This window comes from Lutra lutra, chromosome 13, assembly GCF_902655055.1.
Source record: "Lutra lutra chromosome 13, mLutLut1.2, whole genome shotgun sequence".
NCBI classification, from domain to species: domain Eukaryota; kingdom Metazoa; phylum Chordata; class Mammalia; order Carnivora; family Mustelidae; genus Lutra; species Lutra lutra.
In genome coordinates this window covers 11757011-11774715 of record NC_062290.1, presented here as the reverse complement: position 1 = coordinate 11774715, position 17705 = coordinate 11757011, and the positions used below count along the sequence as shown (strand labels likewise).

General features: G+C 39.1%; 1 protein-coding gene across 8 annotated transcripts in view; it reads right to left on the bottom strand.

The window, feature by feature from the left end:
* CFAP95 (cilia and flagella associated protein 95) overlaps window positions 1–17705 on the bottom strand; it is a 185923-nt gene that overhangs the window by 110693 nt on the left and 57525 nt on the right. For 6 of the 8 annotated variants that reach the window (XR_007122455.1, XM_047701185.1, XM_047701186.1 and 3 more), the window contains one exon: window positions 4848–4956. The exons of 1 other annotated variant lie outside the window; for it this stretch is intronic. Coding sequence is in view for 3 of the 7 variants with exons in the window: in XM_047701182.1 (XP_047557138.1) it covers window positions 4848–4956 (109 nt within the window). In the remaining 4 variants the exon portion in view is untranslated. Of the gene's footprint in view, window positions 1–31; window positions 609–4847; window positions 4957–17705 lie in introns of those variants that run through there. One more of the 8 variants, XM_047701188.1, reaches the window with a different exon arrangement.

The window sequence follows — 17705 nt, the reverse complement described above, 5'->3', positions numbered from 1 at the left end:
TTGCTAACTGTATTAGATTTAAGTTTCTCACCTTCCCAGCTGGGTGCTGCTTTAGGCGTGGAATCCTGCAGCAGGTGGGCCTTGCTGTTTCACAAGAGTCAGACACCTGGACCCTATGCCCTCTAAGTTCCAGGATACACATATTAATCTCTCTGATTTCCTTAAAACACCTCTCAACTGAGGAAGAAGGGACATGTGTCCCACAACAAAATAAATCCTTCTTGAATTCTAGTCTTCAAGGACATCATCACTCATACTGGCCTAACCTAGTTTAGAATATCTTAGCAGGTCCTTTCTAGATGGTCTAGCATCTTGCTTTAAGATGTGTGTTTTTCACCAACTAGTGAGAGTATTCTAGTGTTTAGGTCTCTATCAAAATTCTGTGGCAAGAAGAACTCATCCACCCTTTTGCTACATCTAGCATCATACCTGACACATGAAAATAGGAAGGCTCTGTATCTATATCTCCCTCCTTTTTACACCTGGGACCTTAGGTGAAATCATTTAAGATCAGTGGGTCTGGGTTTAGAACTAGAATAATATCTTTCTTATGGGCAGAAGACATGAACAGACATTTCTGCAAATAATACATCCAAATGGCCAATAGACACATGAAAAAGTGTTCAACATCACTTGGCATCAGGGAAATACAAATCAAAACCACAGTGAGATACCACCTCACACCAGTCAGAATGGTTAAAATTAACAAGTCAGGAAACGTGCGTGGAGGTTCCTCGAAAAGTTGAACATATGGGGCACCTGGGTGGCTCAGTGGGTTAAAGCCTCTGCCTTTGGCTCAGGTCATGATCCCAATATCCTGGGATCGAGCCCCAAGTCAGGCTCTCTGCTCAGCAGGGAGCCTGCTTCCCTTCCGCTCTCTCTGCCTACCTGTGATCTGTCTGTGAAATAAATAAATAAAACCTTTAAAAAAAAAGTTGAAAATAGAGCTACCCTATGACCCAGCAAACGCACTACTGGGTATTTACCTTAAAGATACAAATGTAGGGGTGCCTGGGTGGCTTGGTGAGTTAAGCCTCTGCCTTTGGCCCAGGTCATGATCCCGGGGTCCTGGGATCGAGCCCCACGTCTGGCTCTCTGTTCAGCGGGGAGCCTGCTTCCCTTCCTCTCTCTCTGCCTGCCTCTCTGCCTACTTGTGATTTCTGTCTGTCAAATAAATGAATAAAATCTTAAAAAAAGATACAAATGTAGTGATCCAAAGGGGCACATGCATCCCAATGTTTATAGCAGCAATGCCGACCATAGTCAAACTATGGAAAGAACCTAGATGTCCATCAACAGATGAATGGATAAAGAAGATGTGTATATACACACAATGGAATATTATGCAGCCATAAAAAATGAAATCTTCCCATTTGCAATGACATGGATGGAACTAGAGGGTATTATGCTAAGTGAAATAAGTCAATCAGAAAAAGATAAGTATCATATGATAAATATCATATGATATAATCATATCTCACTGATATGAGGAATTTGAAAAACAAGACAGAGGATCATAGGGGAAGGGAGGGAAAAATGAAACAAGATGAAACCAGAAAGGGAGACAAACCATAAGAGACTCTTAATCTCAGGAAACAAAGTGAGGGTAGCTAGTGGTTGGGAGGAGGCTGGATGATGGACACTGGGGAGGGTATGTGCCATAGTGAGTGCTGTGAATTGTGTAAGACTGATGAATCACAGACCTGTACCCCCGAAACAAATAATATATGTTAATGAAAAAAATTTTTTAAATAGTATCTTTCTTTCAACTTTGTAACATTGTTAAGAAGAGCAAGAAACCCCATTTCCTTATATCACACATGAAAATAGACTCAAAATGGATGAAGGACTTCAATGTGAGGAAGGAATCCATCAAAATCCTTGAGGAGAACACAGGCAGCAACCTCTTCAACCTCAGCCACAGCAACTTCTTCCTAGGAACATTGCCAAAGACAACAGAAGCAAGGGCAAAATGAACTAGTGGGACTTCATCAAGATCAAAAGCTTTTGCACAGCAAAGGAAACAGTTAACAAAACCGAAAGACGACTGACAGAATGGGAGAAGATATTTGCAAATGACATATCAGATAAAGGGCTAGTATCCAAAATCTATAAAGAACTTATCAAACTCAACACCCAAAGAACAAATAATCCAATCAAGAAATGGGCAGAGGACTTGAACAGACATTTCTGCAAAGAAGACATCCAGATGGCCAACAGACACATGAAAAAGTGCTCTACATCACTCAGCATCAGGGAAATACAAATCAAAACCACAGTGAGATACCACCTCATACCAGTCAGAATGGCTAAAATTAACAAGTCAGGAAATGACAGAGGCTGGCGAGGATGCAGAGAAAGGGGAACCCTCCTACACTGTTGGTGGGAATGCAAGCTGGTGCAACCACTCTGGAAAACAGCATGGAGGTTCCTCAAAAAGTTGAAAATAGAGCTACCCTATGACCCAGCAACTGCACTACCGGGTATTTACCCTAAAAATACAAATGTAGTGATCAGAAGGGGCACGTGCACCCGAATGTTTATAGCAGCAATGTCCACATAGCCAAACTATGGAAGGAACCTAGATGTCCATCAACAGACGAATGGATAAAGAAGATGGGGTATATATATACAATGGAATACTATGCAGCCATCAAAAGAAATGAAATCTTGTCATTTGCAATGACGTGGATGAAACTAGAGGGTATTATGTTTAGCGAAATAAGTCAATTGGAGACAGACAACTATCATATAATCTCCCTGATATGAGGAAGTGGAGATGCAACGTGGGGGGTCTGAGGGGTAGGAAAAGAATAAATGAAACAAGATGGGATCGGGAGGGAAACAAATCATAAGAGACTCTTAATCTCACAAAACAAACTGAGGGTTGCCGGGGGGAGGGGGCTAGGGAGAGGATGGTGGGGTTATGGACATTGGGGAGGGTATGTGCTATGGTGAGTGCTGTGAAGTGTATAAACCTGGCGATTCACAGACCTTTACCCTTGGAGCTAATAATACATTATATGTTTATTTTAAAAATGAAAAAAATTATTTAAAAAAAGAAGAGCAAGAAACAAGATGGGTGAACAAGTGCTTTATACACAAAAAGTCTAGAAAAATGTAACTTACTATTAGGATATAAGAATAGCAATTTTGTCAGAAACAGTTGACCCCTTGACCTATTATCATTCCTATCTAATAACTGTAAACCTGGAACAATAAGGACAAGGTTTCAATGACCATGAACAAAAGTCATAGAGAAGGTAAATATTACCTTGTTTCCACACCCTCTATTAGACCTGAGGTTTGATTGCTGTAACGTGTATAATGTACAGAATGAAAGTTTGAGGTTCCTACATCTCATAGTTCACTTCATCTAACTTTCTCCCACAACCCAGAGACCAAGAACATTTTCATATGGAAGTCAAAAATAAATGTTTTTCTAAGAGTCAAAGATGCTAAGTACATGCCAGGCAATGTGTGCTTTGCCCAACTTGCTCTTGTCCTGACCACATAGCCCCATGGCTTAAGAAAGCAAGGCTAAGCTGTGTTTGGTGGAGCAGGGCTGAGTGGCTACAGACAGAGTTGAGTATCAGACTCGGGAACCCCTCCATGTGCTGGCTAATGACCCAAAAGGCAACCTGGTGCAAAGGCAAGAGGCCAATGTGGAAACTGAGGGAACCATCAGAATGCCCTTGAGGTCTGAGCTGTAGGGAAAAAAGACACTGAGCAGCACAAAATCAGGATGCCAGCGAGACACTGGTGTGTGTGTGAGAGTGAGAGAGAGAGAGAGAGACAGAGGGAGAGAGAGGAGGGAGGAGGATGTCTTGCTTTAGAGCTGTCTTGGTTCCTGTAAGTATCCTTGATTCCATTTCCAGGCAGCTGCATCATTATAATAAATGTCCATTTTCCCGGCTATCCTTATTATTCTCTATCCACTGTAACTATAAAAGGAAGGAAGAAACAAGCATAAGCCCAGATAAGCTAATTGATTCCCATCACCCTGGAGACCTGAGAATCTTCGAGACTCATGTCCAGCAGAGAATTATGGATCTTCCTAGGTTTGCCCTATTTCAAAATAGCCCTGCTTTTGGGGGCAGAGTGTGATACAAAAGCCAGTCTTCTCAACACATTTGCATCTGCCCTAGTCAAATTACCAGCTCTTCAGACCATCCTATAAGGTTGTACTGAGTCTTCAACTAGCCCAAAATTCTTGACATTGTAGGACACAATTTGGGGGCTATGGAGAGGTGAGCTCCTGCCTTACGCCAATTGGGTAGGCACCTAAATAGCCAAGAAGTAACCCACTCATGGCAATTCAAACAGGAAGTACTCATGCAATGAATATTCCTTTGGGAACTGGATCACACAGATGTCAGGAGAATAATACCAGCATGTTTTAATAACTCACAACTCTACCACCTTATGACAAAAAGGACTTGAAATCAAGGAACTAGATTCAAAGTCTCACTCTTCCACTCCCTAACTGGGGACTTTGAGTAAGTCACTTAACCTCTAGTAGGAGTTTCTCCCCCTCTGAAGAGTAGAGATAATACCACCTACTTCACAGGGTTGTTGTGAAGTTTAAAGGAGACATATGATGCAGCAACAGCATCATAACAGCACGAACAGTATCCTGAGCACTTGTGATGTGCCAGGCATTGAGTTAACCACTTGATTTGCTTTATCTCATTTAATTTCTCCAATAACCTTATGACTAAGTCACCTGCCCAAGTGCCCAACACAGCATGGAGGGGTGGTGCCAGCGAAGAACTCCTCCCTTTATTTTTCCATGTTTCACTAGGAGGAAGATTCCCGATCTAAAGAAATCAGCAGCAACTACTTACTGGGGGTTCATCAGTTCCAAGTCTCCAATATGTTGAATTACACAGTTTTTTTATGTCCTCAGGACCCTCTATATCATAATCTTTTGGATAGGCTTCTCTGTCATGGTGCCTTAAAAAATAAATTAGAATCTGTTAGGTGGTGAAGTTTTTTTTTTTTAATTACATATTGCATTTAAATTTTTAAAAAATTATCCAATGAAAATGTACTGTACTTGTGACATTGTTTTAATTATAAATTCACTGGATGTGGGACATATAAAGTATTTTCCATCTCTTTTCAAGTAATGCTGAGGGTACTTCCTAAAAACAATGCAGTACATGTGATAAAACTAATAATATCATAAGAACAATATTTATCCAATGCAACAATTACTCAGTGACTCCAATGAAGTGAACCTTATTTAATAATGTAGATTAGTTACCAAAAGTAAATTCTAAAATAAGACATGGTAATAAATTAGAAAGGCAACTTGCCACTTTAGCAAATTTTTCTACCATGAATTTTAATTAAAAGTTTTTTTTTAAATTAGAAAGAGCCAAGTATCTGCTCATATGGATTTATAACATGTGCTTCCTGCTTCTAAAGAGGAATAAAACTTTGGAATAAAAGAGGAATAAAAACTGTCTTCTAAAGACAATAAAACATAAGCTGGAAAAAACATGTAGACAGAAGAGGAAAAAAAAAATTCCAAACATCTTGACTAAAAGTGTGGATAGAAATAATAATATAGGAGGGATTTGGGAAGAGGAAAAGAAAAAGGAAATGGAGTGGCCTGCAGCAGAAGTAGCTATTTTTACATAGCTTTCTTCGGTAAGATGAAGGAAGCTGAACCCAAACATCCCTCAGAAGGGGCCTTGATATTGAGGGATACAGGGCTAGGACTGTGTAAGGGATACTGAGGAAACCTAGAATGCAGCCAGCCAGCCAGCCAGCCCGCCAGCCATCCAAATGTCCACTCAGTCAGTCAATACTTTAAGTACCTACTATATGCCAGGCAGGGGACGCAATGGGGACTAAGCCTGATGCAGTCCCTGCCTTCATTGCTCACACTCCAGTGAAAGACACAAGAAAATTCTATAATGTGGGCACAGGGTCATGGAAGCAGAATGGCATCCACTCATCTGGATGGGGCACTCTAATCTAAGTCAGGAGGCCCTTTAGGACCTGAACCCCCACCTCATTCCGCGGCATTAGGACCGGGACCCTAAATGCATTCAAACTACAGCCCTGCCTTTCTGCATCTGAGATGAGAGCAGAACACTGCATAGAACACAGCAGCAAGGGAGCCAGCGTGGTGCAGCAGAGCCCAGACATGCGAACCTTCTTCCTTCTTCACATCTGAGCATTAAATTACAAAATACTAAAAGCATTTTGGTACCATATCAGCATTTTCTGAGAACCTCCCAGGAAGCTCTCACTTTAGTCCTTAGTGGGAATACTGAACAACATCAAGAACCAGGAGTGGTAGAGTGAATGGGCCAAGGGTTTGAGTCATTGCTCATGTCCTAGCTGTATGACTTTGGGCAAGTCACTTAATCTTTCTGTGTTTCCATTTCCACATGTGTAAAATGAGGACAGATATAATACCAATAAGATTTTTGCAAAATGAAAAATACAAAAGCAGAACATCCTTCAAATATTGTAAAGTATCATAAACACCTATGTATAATGAATACTAATCCAGCTTTAAAAAATTCTGGTGTACAATAACTACAACTTTATTTTTTTCTTAATTGTACTTAATTTCTTTGCCAAGTGCTCATATTGCTAAGATGGAAAAACCTTAATCTTGGTCAATTCTGGATCTCTTCCCACTCTCAAGGGCCTGTGTGGTGCCACATGCTAAGAAACCATCTTTGTTGTTATCATCTCTCCCTGCTGACATTGGTGGACACCTCCTCATTCTCCTGTGGTCTTCCATTATGGATACATGCAAATCTCTGCTATGCCCTTCTGGTTCTGCCACATAGACTCCTGCTTAGACTGGCACTCTGCCACAAGCGTGCCATTATCTAGGCCAACAAGAATCTTCATGTGTCCCTCTCCACCTGTTCCTGGAAAACAGATGCCATTCCTGAGTTGTTTGCCTAGCCCCTCAAGGTTTCATGTCGCCCCCTGACACTGGGCTTGGAGGACACACACCCCCCCCACAGTTCAACAGCTCCAAAACCACTACCCTGGGAATGGATGGCTAGGCAGTGATAGGTCTCATCTGCTCAAGAATTTCTAAAGCTTTAACCTTTCCAATTTGGGGTCCCAGACAAACACACACATTTTCAACTTCTCTGCTACCCTCCGTCTTCATTCCATGAACTCATCTATCATGGGACAGGGTAGCCCGGCTCTTCACCTGTTCTTCCAAATCTATGGTGTCATCCTAAGACCCAAGCTTTTGAATCCCAAACCCAAGAATTTGGTGTTTTTGTTGCCTGCTGGGTCTTTCTTCCCTGAGGCAATAATACCAGAATATCTCCCTGGGAGCCTAAGAATGAAGAGGAAAAGCATTTCAGTATGTGATCCTAGTGCCCACTTCTTCACAGGCCACAGTGGGCACAGTACCCAGTGTCAGAGTGTTTTAAAACATAGGAGTGTCTTAACTATTTTTTATTTTTTATTTTATTCTATTTTATTTTTATTTTATTTTTTAAAGACTTTATTTATTTATTTGACAGACAGAGATCACAAGTAGCCAGAGGGGCAGGCAGAGAGAGAGAGGAGAAAGCAGGCTCCCTGCAGTGCAGAGGGCCCGATGTGGGGCTTGATCCCAGGACCCTGGGATCATGACCTGAGCCAAAGGTAGAGGCTTTAACCCACTGAGCCACCCAAGCGCCCCTATTAACTATTTTTTAATCAGCAGAAAAGAGAATATAATACATCTTAGATTGTATCCATCTTTATACCAATGTAGTTATAAACTATCATTTTTAACTTTTTTTAATGGAGGAAGGAGACCATGAAGGCAAAGATAATTAGTGTCCATGAAAGTCAGAATGTACAATATATTTTTAAGTTGTATTATAACTAGATTATTACAAAAGATGCAGGTATGTTCCTTCACTTAAAGCAATCTCAGTCCTAAAAGTCCAGCACTGAAAACATGAATCTACAATGAAAGTCTTTCTGTGGAAAACGGAGCTAATACACAGCTCAAGAAGACCTGCCCCTACTTCTAAGAGACTGCCAGCCTCACAAAGAGGAATAAATATGCTAAAAAATTTATAAAGTATATAAAATATAATATAAAAAATAAATATGTTTAACATGTATAAAAATATAGTAAAGTGATCAGGGTATTATAAAGAAAATGACAGACTGAATTAATTTTTTATTATGTCAGGTGAACACTGACTTGTGCCTCAGTTTCCTTGAGATGAATTGAGAATCATACACTGAGGAAACAAATGAATCAACGGACTGAGAGTCTCAAGTGACAAGTGACACGTAAATGCAAAATACTATTATGTGTAATAATATTTTGTCTATCAATCATATGCTTTAGTTTAGTTTCAAGACTTGTTAATGCCAATTAAACCTTAGATCATCGTTATGAGACATATATCAAGGTATTATAATATATAATACAGTAAAATCTAAAAAAAATATATATATACACACACACACTTTATATAGCCTTGTTCCCCTTATTACATGCATTTATCGACGGGCACCCTACATATATACAACCAGCCATAACCTGCAATTTACTGCAACAGAAATTCATTATGAGAAAATAATAAAAATAATAATAAAATTTACAATGTCTTTGGAGCAGCAGAGGCTTAACCCACTGAGCCACCCAGGCCCCCCCCCCAACTTTTGTTTTGACAGAAGCATTAAAAAAATAAAATAACCATCTACCACCTTTAATAGGAAGACCTCTAACACCAAAGATAAGTAAAAACAATCTCAGAGTCCTTTAAACTGAATAAATTTATCTATACAAATAACTTGCTACATTGTCTTTATGGTTCATCTTATCACCTTGGATTAGTAATAAGGTCATTGTTGACCAGTACTGGTCTAGTCTACTGACTGACTTCTGCAGATATTAATTTGTCCAGACATGAATTTGACAGCAGCTGGTCAGCAGTCAGTTCAAGGTTAAAGCTGCTTGAATACAGGTATTCTGTGATGCTGACTGAAGGAAGAACTATGTCTTCCATGACAAGCATGCAGGCGCTGGCTGACCTTCTTGCTGGGAGAAGAGTCCACAGGGCTCCCTGCCATCAGTGCCAGAATCTTCCTTGACAAGCAGTCTTGCTTCTGCTTAGGACCTTGCTGTATCAGGGCCAGAGTTGAGTGCTGTAACTCTTTCTTTATATAAGAAATCTTTATGTAAGACATCCTCAATTATAAGAGATGAAGCTTGCATTCTCTACTCTGTTGTGGAAGAGACAGTCTGAATATGAATAGAACTGGGAACGGGGAAAGGACTGATAGGACAGGATCAGAGCTGCCAACTGTATGAAAAGGAGCCTGGAACTATGACCCTGTAGTCAAAAATGGCACTTAGACTGCTACAGAGGGGATTAAGATCAATACAATCTAGTAGGTCAAAGGTAGCATGAGCAGTTCCTATTCTGGACAAATGCCCAACATATGCAGTCAGCATGTAACTTCCTACCACCAACTCTGTATCACCTGAACGCTTGAGTTCGATTCTTCCTATCGAGAGAGACAAGGGTCTGTTTCTGGGGTCCTTCAGGAGCTGGGGTTCCCTATCATAAAAGTTGGATGACTCCACATCAAATTTGATTGGCAAGCCCCCATTGAGTAAACACATACAGCCAAAAGTGAGTTGCAGAACTAAAGAAACGTGAGTCCAGAGCATTCTCAGGCAAGGACCTGCAGCTCCCCTCAGGCTGCCCCAAGCCAGAGTGGTCCAGCTCCCAGTAGAGGATGGCGTGGGGTTAGGCCATAGGATTCCTGATGCAGGAAAAGTGACCAAGTTGTATTCTAGTGGACCAAGTGACACTCACATGACACTAAAGTTCACACATACTTTCTGTGGTCCCACATCTATGTGGGGGCAACAAAGTGGAGGCTTGCAACAAAACTTGTATCTCTGCTCCACCTTTCATGTTTTTTCTTTTTAATTATGCATTAATGAATTTGCCTTCTCATTAGACTCAGAGTATCTTAGATACAGGAATTATTCTTTATTCATCTTTGTGATCTCAGTGCCTAGCATAGTCTAAAATATTATAAATGCTCATTAAATCTTCACTGATTGATTGATTGAATGTTCTTACATTGTGTTACTGTCACCTTAATATAAATGTTGAAAGCAGAGGCTTTCAAATGTGTCCATAAAAATAAAAAGCATCCCAGCTCACTCTGCAAAAGCACATATAAAGAAGGAGTGATTATGCATATAGAGATGCTAGTCCTTTGCAACAAAAACTTGTCTCTAGAGGAATTATAAACCTACTTGCTGAATGGGAAAGTTCTCGGCATACATATGCATAACACTGATTGCAACGGGGTGTGAATCTGAACAATATCTGACATGAGAACAATGAAAATCCCAGCCCTTCGAGCTTCTAGTTCCTTGACAAGAGACACATTTTCTTTGCGGATTTCAAAGATGTTAAAAATGTTTTGTTAAGACTCCAGATGGAAGAATATATTAATTTTAAATTTTAGAATTATTAATGTAGTTCACAACTACTCTGTCAGTTATTGTATTTTCTGATATAAATCTAACACACACGAGAAGAGAAATATATCTTTTTTATTAGGTTTTATAAACATCTGCTATCTAGAACTTTAAAAGAAAATTACCCCAGAGAGTCAGCTCTATTTCCTGACACCTCAGAAGCATAAAGCCAATAGAATCAAAGGCTACAAAGAAACATTTGACAATGCTCTTTAAAGATTTCATGGGAAAATGATTTACATGCCAAGGTAATGTTATTTTAGTGGCACATTCATCAAACTGACAAATGAACACTTTTAGATGTATTTGCAGAGTCATAAGGAAAACCTTATGTCCTTGGAAGAAATGGTGACATATCAGATTTATGAAGAGGGTCTTTGGTTTTCACTGTCTCATGGTCTATGTGATTTGTGCATCTATAACCTGAAACCACGGAATTTGAATCCTAAACTGCACTCAAAAGAAAACCATCTGACGAAGGACGGTACGTGAAATTTTCATTATCATTTTCATTTTCTTCACTGGACATGTATTGAGGGCCCTATATTGAATGACATATATTGAATGAGTGAGACCCATCATTATTAAGGATTTTCTTCATAGAAAGTTTTCAGAAACAGGAGGCCCTATGGAGAATATTGGGAGGAAACAAAAAAGAATATAGTAGTGGGATCCTGTGTCTAAATAGTTTAAACGTCGTCAGTCTAAGTAACTGCCAAACACATGACTTTGAAAACAGCTGAAGGGACATGTATAAGATATGGTGCTACTGTAATTGATTAATCTACTTGGAACATTTTCAGACGGAAATGAGGTACTAAGTACCTGGGAGTGGTGAAAACCAGGATTGTCCTGGCCAAATCAGAATTAAGACATTCCATTATACCGTGTTTCACCAACTGGATCTCACTGATCTTAAAATCCTAGGATGCTTCTCGGGGTTTCTTTGATTCTCCCCTCCAGAATCAACTTATATCAACTGGCTAAAGACACTCTAGGAGGTAGAAGAGTAAGACTAAAGAGAGACAGCATTTTTTAAAGTGTATTATACATTAGTAATTATAGTAGTCCAAAGAAAACCTTGACAGTATATCTTTTATGAATGGAATGAAGACCAGTTTGCCCCCCTGCAAAACAAAAAGAAAACATCTGATTACTTGTATGAGCTCTTTCCCTATAGTTTTAATATTACTGGTTGAAATAATTTGAATGAACTCTACTAGAATAATCTCAAAAGATTGTATTATATGAGCTTAAGGCCCATTATTTATTTACTTATTTTCAGCGTAACAGAATTCATTGTTTATGCACCACACCCAGTGCTCCATGCAATACATGCCCTCCATAATACCCACCACCTGGCTCACCCAACCTCCCACCCCCCACACCTGCAAAACACTCAGATTGTTTTTCAGAGTCCATAGTCTCTCATGGTTCATCTCCCCTTCCAATTTCCCTCAACTCCCTTCTCCTCTCCATCTCCCTATGTCCTCCATGTTATTTGTTATGCTCCACAAATAAGTGAAACCATATGATAATTGACTCTCTCTACTTGACTTATTTCACTTAGCATAATCTCTTCCAGTCCCGTCCATGTTGCTACAAAAGTTGGGTATTCATCCTTTCTGATGGAGTCATAATACTCTACAGTGTATATGGACCACATCTTCCTTATCCATTCGTCCGATGAAGGGCATCTTGGTTCTTCCACAGTTTGGCAACCGTAGCCATTGCTGCTATAAACACTGGGGTACAGATGGCCCTTCTTTACACTACATCTGTATCTTTGGGGTAAATACCCACTAGTGCAATTGCAGGGTCATAGGGAAGCTCTATTTTTAATTTCTTGAGGAATCTCCACAATGTTCTCCAAAGTGGCTGCACCAACATGCATTCCCACCAACAGTGTAAGAGGGTTCCCCTCTCTCCACATCCTCTCCAACACACGTTGTTTCCTGTCTTGCTAATTTTGGCCATTCTAACTGGTGTAAGGTGGTATCTCAATGTGGTTTTAATTTGAATCTCCCTGATGGCTAGTGATGATGAATATTTTTTCATGTGTCTGATAGCCATTTGTATGTCTTCATTGGAGAAGTGTCTGTTCATGTCTTCTGCCCATTTTTTGACATGATTATCTGTTTTGTGTGTGTTGAGTTTGAGAAGTTCTTTATGGATCCTGGATATCGACCTTTTGTCTGTACTGTCATTTGCAAATATCTTCTCCCATTCCATGGGTTGCCTCTTTGTTTTGTTGACTGTTTCCTTTACTGTGCAGAAGCTTTTGATCTTGATGAAGTTCCAAGAGTTCATTTTCACTTTTGTTTCCTTTGCCTTTGGAGACATATCTTGAAAGAAGTTGCTGTGACTGATATCAAAGAGGTTACTGCCTATGTTTTCCTCTAGGATTCTGATGGATTCCTGTCTCACGTTGAGGCCTTTTATCCATATCGAGTTTATCTTTGCGTACGGTGTAAGAGAATGGTTGAGTTTCATTCTTCTACATATAGCTGTCCAATTTTCCCAGCACCATTTATTGAAGAGACTGTCTTTTTTCCACTGTATATTTTTTCCTGCTTTGTCGAAGATTATTTGACCACAGAGTTGAGGGTCCATATCTGGGCTCTCTACTCTGTTCCACTGGTCTATGTGTCTGTTTTTATGCCAGTACCATGCTGTCTTGGTGATCACGGCTTTGTAATAAAGCTCACAACCAGGTAATGTGATGCCCCCAGTTTTGTTTTTCTTTTTCAACATTTCCTTAGCAATTAAGGGTCTCTTCTGATTCCATACAAATTTTAGGATTATTTGCTCCAGCTCTTTGAAAAATACCAGTGGAATTTTGATCGGAATGGCATTAAAAGTATAGATTGCTCTAGGCAGTATAGACATTTTAACAATGTTTATTCTTCAGATCCAAGAGCATGGAATGGTCTTCCATCTTTTGTGTCTTCTTCAATTTCTTTCATGAGTGCTCTGTAATTCCTCAAGTACAGATCCTTTACCTCTTTGGTTAGGTTTATTTCCAGGTATCTTATGGTTCTTGGTGCTATAGTAAATGGAATCAATTCTCTAATTTCCCTTTCTGTATTTTCATTGTTAGTGTATAAGAAAGCAACTGATTTCTGTACATTGACTTTGGATCCTGCCCCATTACTGAATTGCTGTATGAGTTCTAGTTGTTTGGGGGTGGAGTCTTTTGGGTTTTCCACATAAAGTATCATGTCATCTGCGAAGAGAAAGAGTTTGACTTCTTCATTGCCAATTTGGATACCTTTTATTTCTCTTTTTTGTCTGATTGCTGTTGCTAGGACTTCTAGTACTATGTTGAACAAGAGTGGTGAGAGTGGGCATCCTTGTCGTGTTCCTGATCTCAACGGGAAGGCTGTGAGCTTTTTCCCATTGAGGATGATATTTGCTGTGGGTTTTTCATAGATAGATTTTATGAAGTTCAGGAATGTTCCCTCTATCCCTATACTTTGAAGAGTTTTAATCAGGAACAGATGCTGGATTTTGTCAAATGCCTTTTATCCATCAATTGAGAGGACCATGTGGTTCTTCTCTCTTCTCTTATTGATTTGTTCTATCACATTGATTGATTTGCGAATATTGAACCATCCTTGTAACCCAGGGATGAATCCCACCCGGTCATGGTGGATAATCTTTTTAATGTGCTGTTGGATCCTATTTGCTAGGATCTTGTTGAGAATCTTAGAATCCATATTCATCAGTGATATTGGTCTGAAATTCTCCTTTTTGGTGTGGTCTTTGTTAAGGCCCATTTTAATGCACACTTCTGTGAACCCATGAGCAATGCATATTGACTAGATATTACAAGGTTCTTTGTTTCAAAGCAATTCATTTCATTCACATTAGAAACAAATGAACAAGCCATTCTTCATAAACAGGATCTAAAGTTTAAACATTCTTCCACTATGAACATAGTGATACAAATGAGCATTTTCCCCATGTCTTCCTAGAAATCATTCAAAAGTAACAAAGGAAATGGAAAAATTAAAAGCAAACCAAATTTTTGGTGAAGAAAGAAATTATAATTTCCTGATCACACTGTGTGCAAGGGCTCCCATACGCAGCCAAGATCCATTGAAAGACAAGTAGAACCAAAGAATTTGTCAAAGACAATTGGAACAAGTTGAAAATAAGAGGCTGTGGGGGAAAATCTCACTAACAAGACTGGTCAGAGTTGGGAACTCTTGGAGTGGCAGCCAAATTATATTTCCATGGTTATGCAAATAAATTCACTGAAAACAATGGAAAATCCTAGATAAAATATATCATTTTTAAGTCCCAACACATTAAAAGTATTTAAGAGCTGAAAATCCAGTGGGGAAATTTCCAGGTCAATTTTTGGGTGAAATCCTATAACCAAAGTGTTAAATAGATTTTCAAAACACCCAGTCTACCAAGGCCTTCAAGGTATTTGCCAATACTGCTCATGGGCAATGACTTCAGGGCTAGAAGAACAAAAATCTATCCCTAGAATCCACCTAGGAGTGAGTTTTATAAGAAAGTCTTCCATATGTAATAGATATTATACTCACCAATATTGTTTTTCCTTATTTCCTGGGAATACAAGAGGTTAAAACTCCTAGCTCTCTTGCAGTTGGTGGAGCCATTTGACTAGTTCTGGATAACAAAATAAATATGAGCAGAAAAAATATATGTCCTTTCCATGACAGTGAAAGCTCTTGTACATTTCTCAATTCTTTCTTCCCCTGACAGAGCAGTCAATGACTTTCTAGAGGATAGAGCCTGAATCAGCCTGAATCCCAGAGTATCTGTGTGGAGGAATGCCCACTCTTCCACCAAAAATTACAGTTGACTCTGTGCGAGCAGGAAATAAACCTTTATGTGTTAAGCCACTGAGATTCGGGGGGTTGTTATCACAGATTAAGTTTAGCCTACTCTTAACACAGAAATCAGTACCAGAATTGGGATGGGTGCTACTATAACAAAAATCTAAAGTATATGGCATTGGCTAAAAGTCAGGCAAAGACAACAGGAAGCTGATACTGCAGGGTGGAAAGGCAAAACATTTCATGACTACAGTAGGCAAAGAGTCAACTCACGTATCTAGTGAGACAGAGAAAGAGATTGGGAAAAAGTTCGTGAGTTCCCTGTGTGAACTGCGATTGTTTTTTCCCAACGTATTTGTAAAAGAGAGAGAGGTAAATTCAGTTAACTGGCTGGTTTACAAGAAGGTAAAGGGAAACTAGAGAGTCCTGAAATTTGGGGTCTGAAATGTTAGAAGAGCCAGCAACTTTTAGATCTCAAAGAGTAAGAGAGAAAACTCAGAAAGATCTTTTTGAGACAAAGTTCTATCAAAGCTGAGCCTTGCAGCAAAGTTCATCCCATTGTTAGATGCTCCCAATGAATTAAGCCACATTCAAGCAAACGTCTGCCTAAGGAGACAGTCAAACAGAAATTCCCAGGGTTTCTGATTTCTGTAACTACAGCAGTCTCAAAGTGATAGTCAAGGTATTTATTATAAGAGAAAAAATAAAGAAATATAGCAGAACTTCATCTAGAAAGAATTGAGAGCGAGGCTATTACCAGCTGGAATTAACTAAATTCAAACAAATAAGCTTATGAAATTCTTAAAAATTGTTCTTCCAAATAAGCCAGCAGTCTGAATTTAAAATCCTTTAACTGCTCGGTACTTAAAATATTCTTTGAGAGGCCCTTGGGTGGCTCAGCAGGTTAAGCATCCGATTCTTGGTGTGGTTCAATTCATGATCTCACGGGTTGTGGTATAGAGCCTTCTCCCCTCTTCAAGCTCCGCATTCAGCAGGGAATCTGCTTGAGAATCTCTCCTCTCCTTCTGCTCCTGCCCTCTCCCCCGAGCACTCTCTCTCTCTAAAATAAATAAATAAATCTTTTGAAAAAATATTCTTTGGCCTCCCAAACTTCTGGAACTAGGAAATGAACTGAGAAAGCTGAGCAGTTTCACAGGAAGACATAGTCACAACAACATCCATTGCAGATGTGCTCAAGAATAATAGAAAAGACCACACACAGGGCAGAGTCAAGGGCCAAGGAGGACAATGGGAAAGGGAAGCTGCTTCCAGAAAGCAGAATGCGGGTCTAACAAAGAACATTCCTAACACCAGAATAGGGCTCTGTGTGCCAAACATGATTTAAGAATGACTATGGACAAATGACAGTCCCATCTCTTCCATCCTTCTTTCTGAGCAAGAGTGCTTATTACAGTTATCTTGTCCTTGTCTCACCATCGTGCATTGGGAGCAGAAAATTTGTCCCTTTCCTTTATGGTTTTCTGAATCACATAGAGCTACATCTAGTCTACAGCTACACTTAGTAGAGAGACAATAGCATAACACGTAGAGATCTTGAAATTTTGACCTGTGACTGGATAGAATTTGGGTCATTATCCTTGGATAAATAGGTGAACGTAGTATGCACATGGAGTGTGAAGCCAATATTTGGTGACTGTCTAAATTCAACTTAAAGTGCACATAGAACTTTTATAAAATTAAGAAAAAATATTTTAATTATGTTTGAAAGATATAAATGACAACTCAATAACACTAAATATTTATAACACATTTTTTAAAAGATCCTTCTTCAATCTGAACATACTTAAACACTTCAAAGATCAAAGATCAATACAAACTTAAACTGTTGAATTTCTAAAAACTACCAATAAACTGAAATATTACTTATAGGAATCCATAAGATTATAGCTACAGCAGTACCCAGAAAGAAATTCTAAGCTTTAAGTACTTATATCAACAAAAATGAAACAATGAAAATAAGTAAAACATCTAATTCAAAAACACAGAAAAAAGAACAAGCAGGCCAAAAGAATCCAAAATGACATAATAATTCAAGATAAAAGTATAGTTAAATGCAGAATTAAATAAGTTAGAAAACTGAATAAATGAGTAAGTAAGCAAAATAGGCACATCTGAAAAATCAAGAAAAAGGGCAAGGGAGACATAAACAGAGTAGAGGGATATAATATCCACATTATGGAATATTATTAGGCAATAAAAAGAAATGAACTATTGATAGTTGCTACAACATGGATGAAACTTGAAAACATTATGCTAAGTAAAAGAAACCAGTCACATAGCACCATATATTATTTTATTCCATTCATATGAAATGTCTAGAATAGGCAAATCTATAGAGACAGACAGTAAGTTAGTGGTTTCTA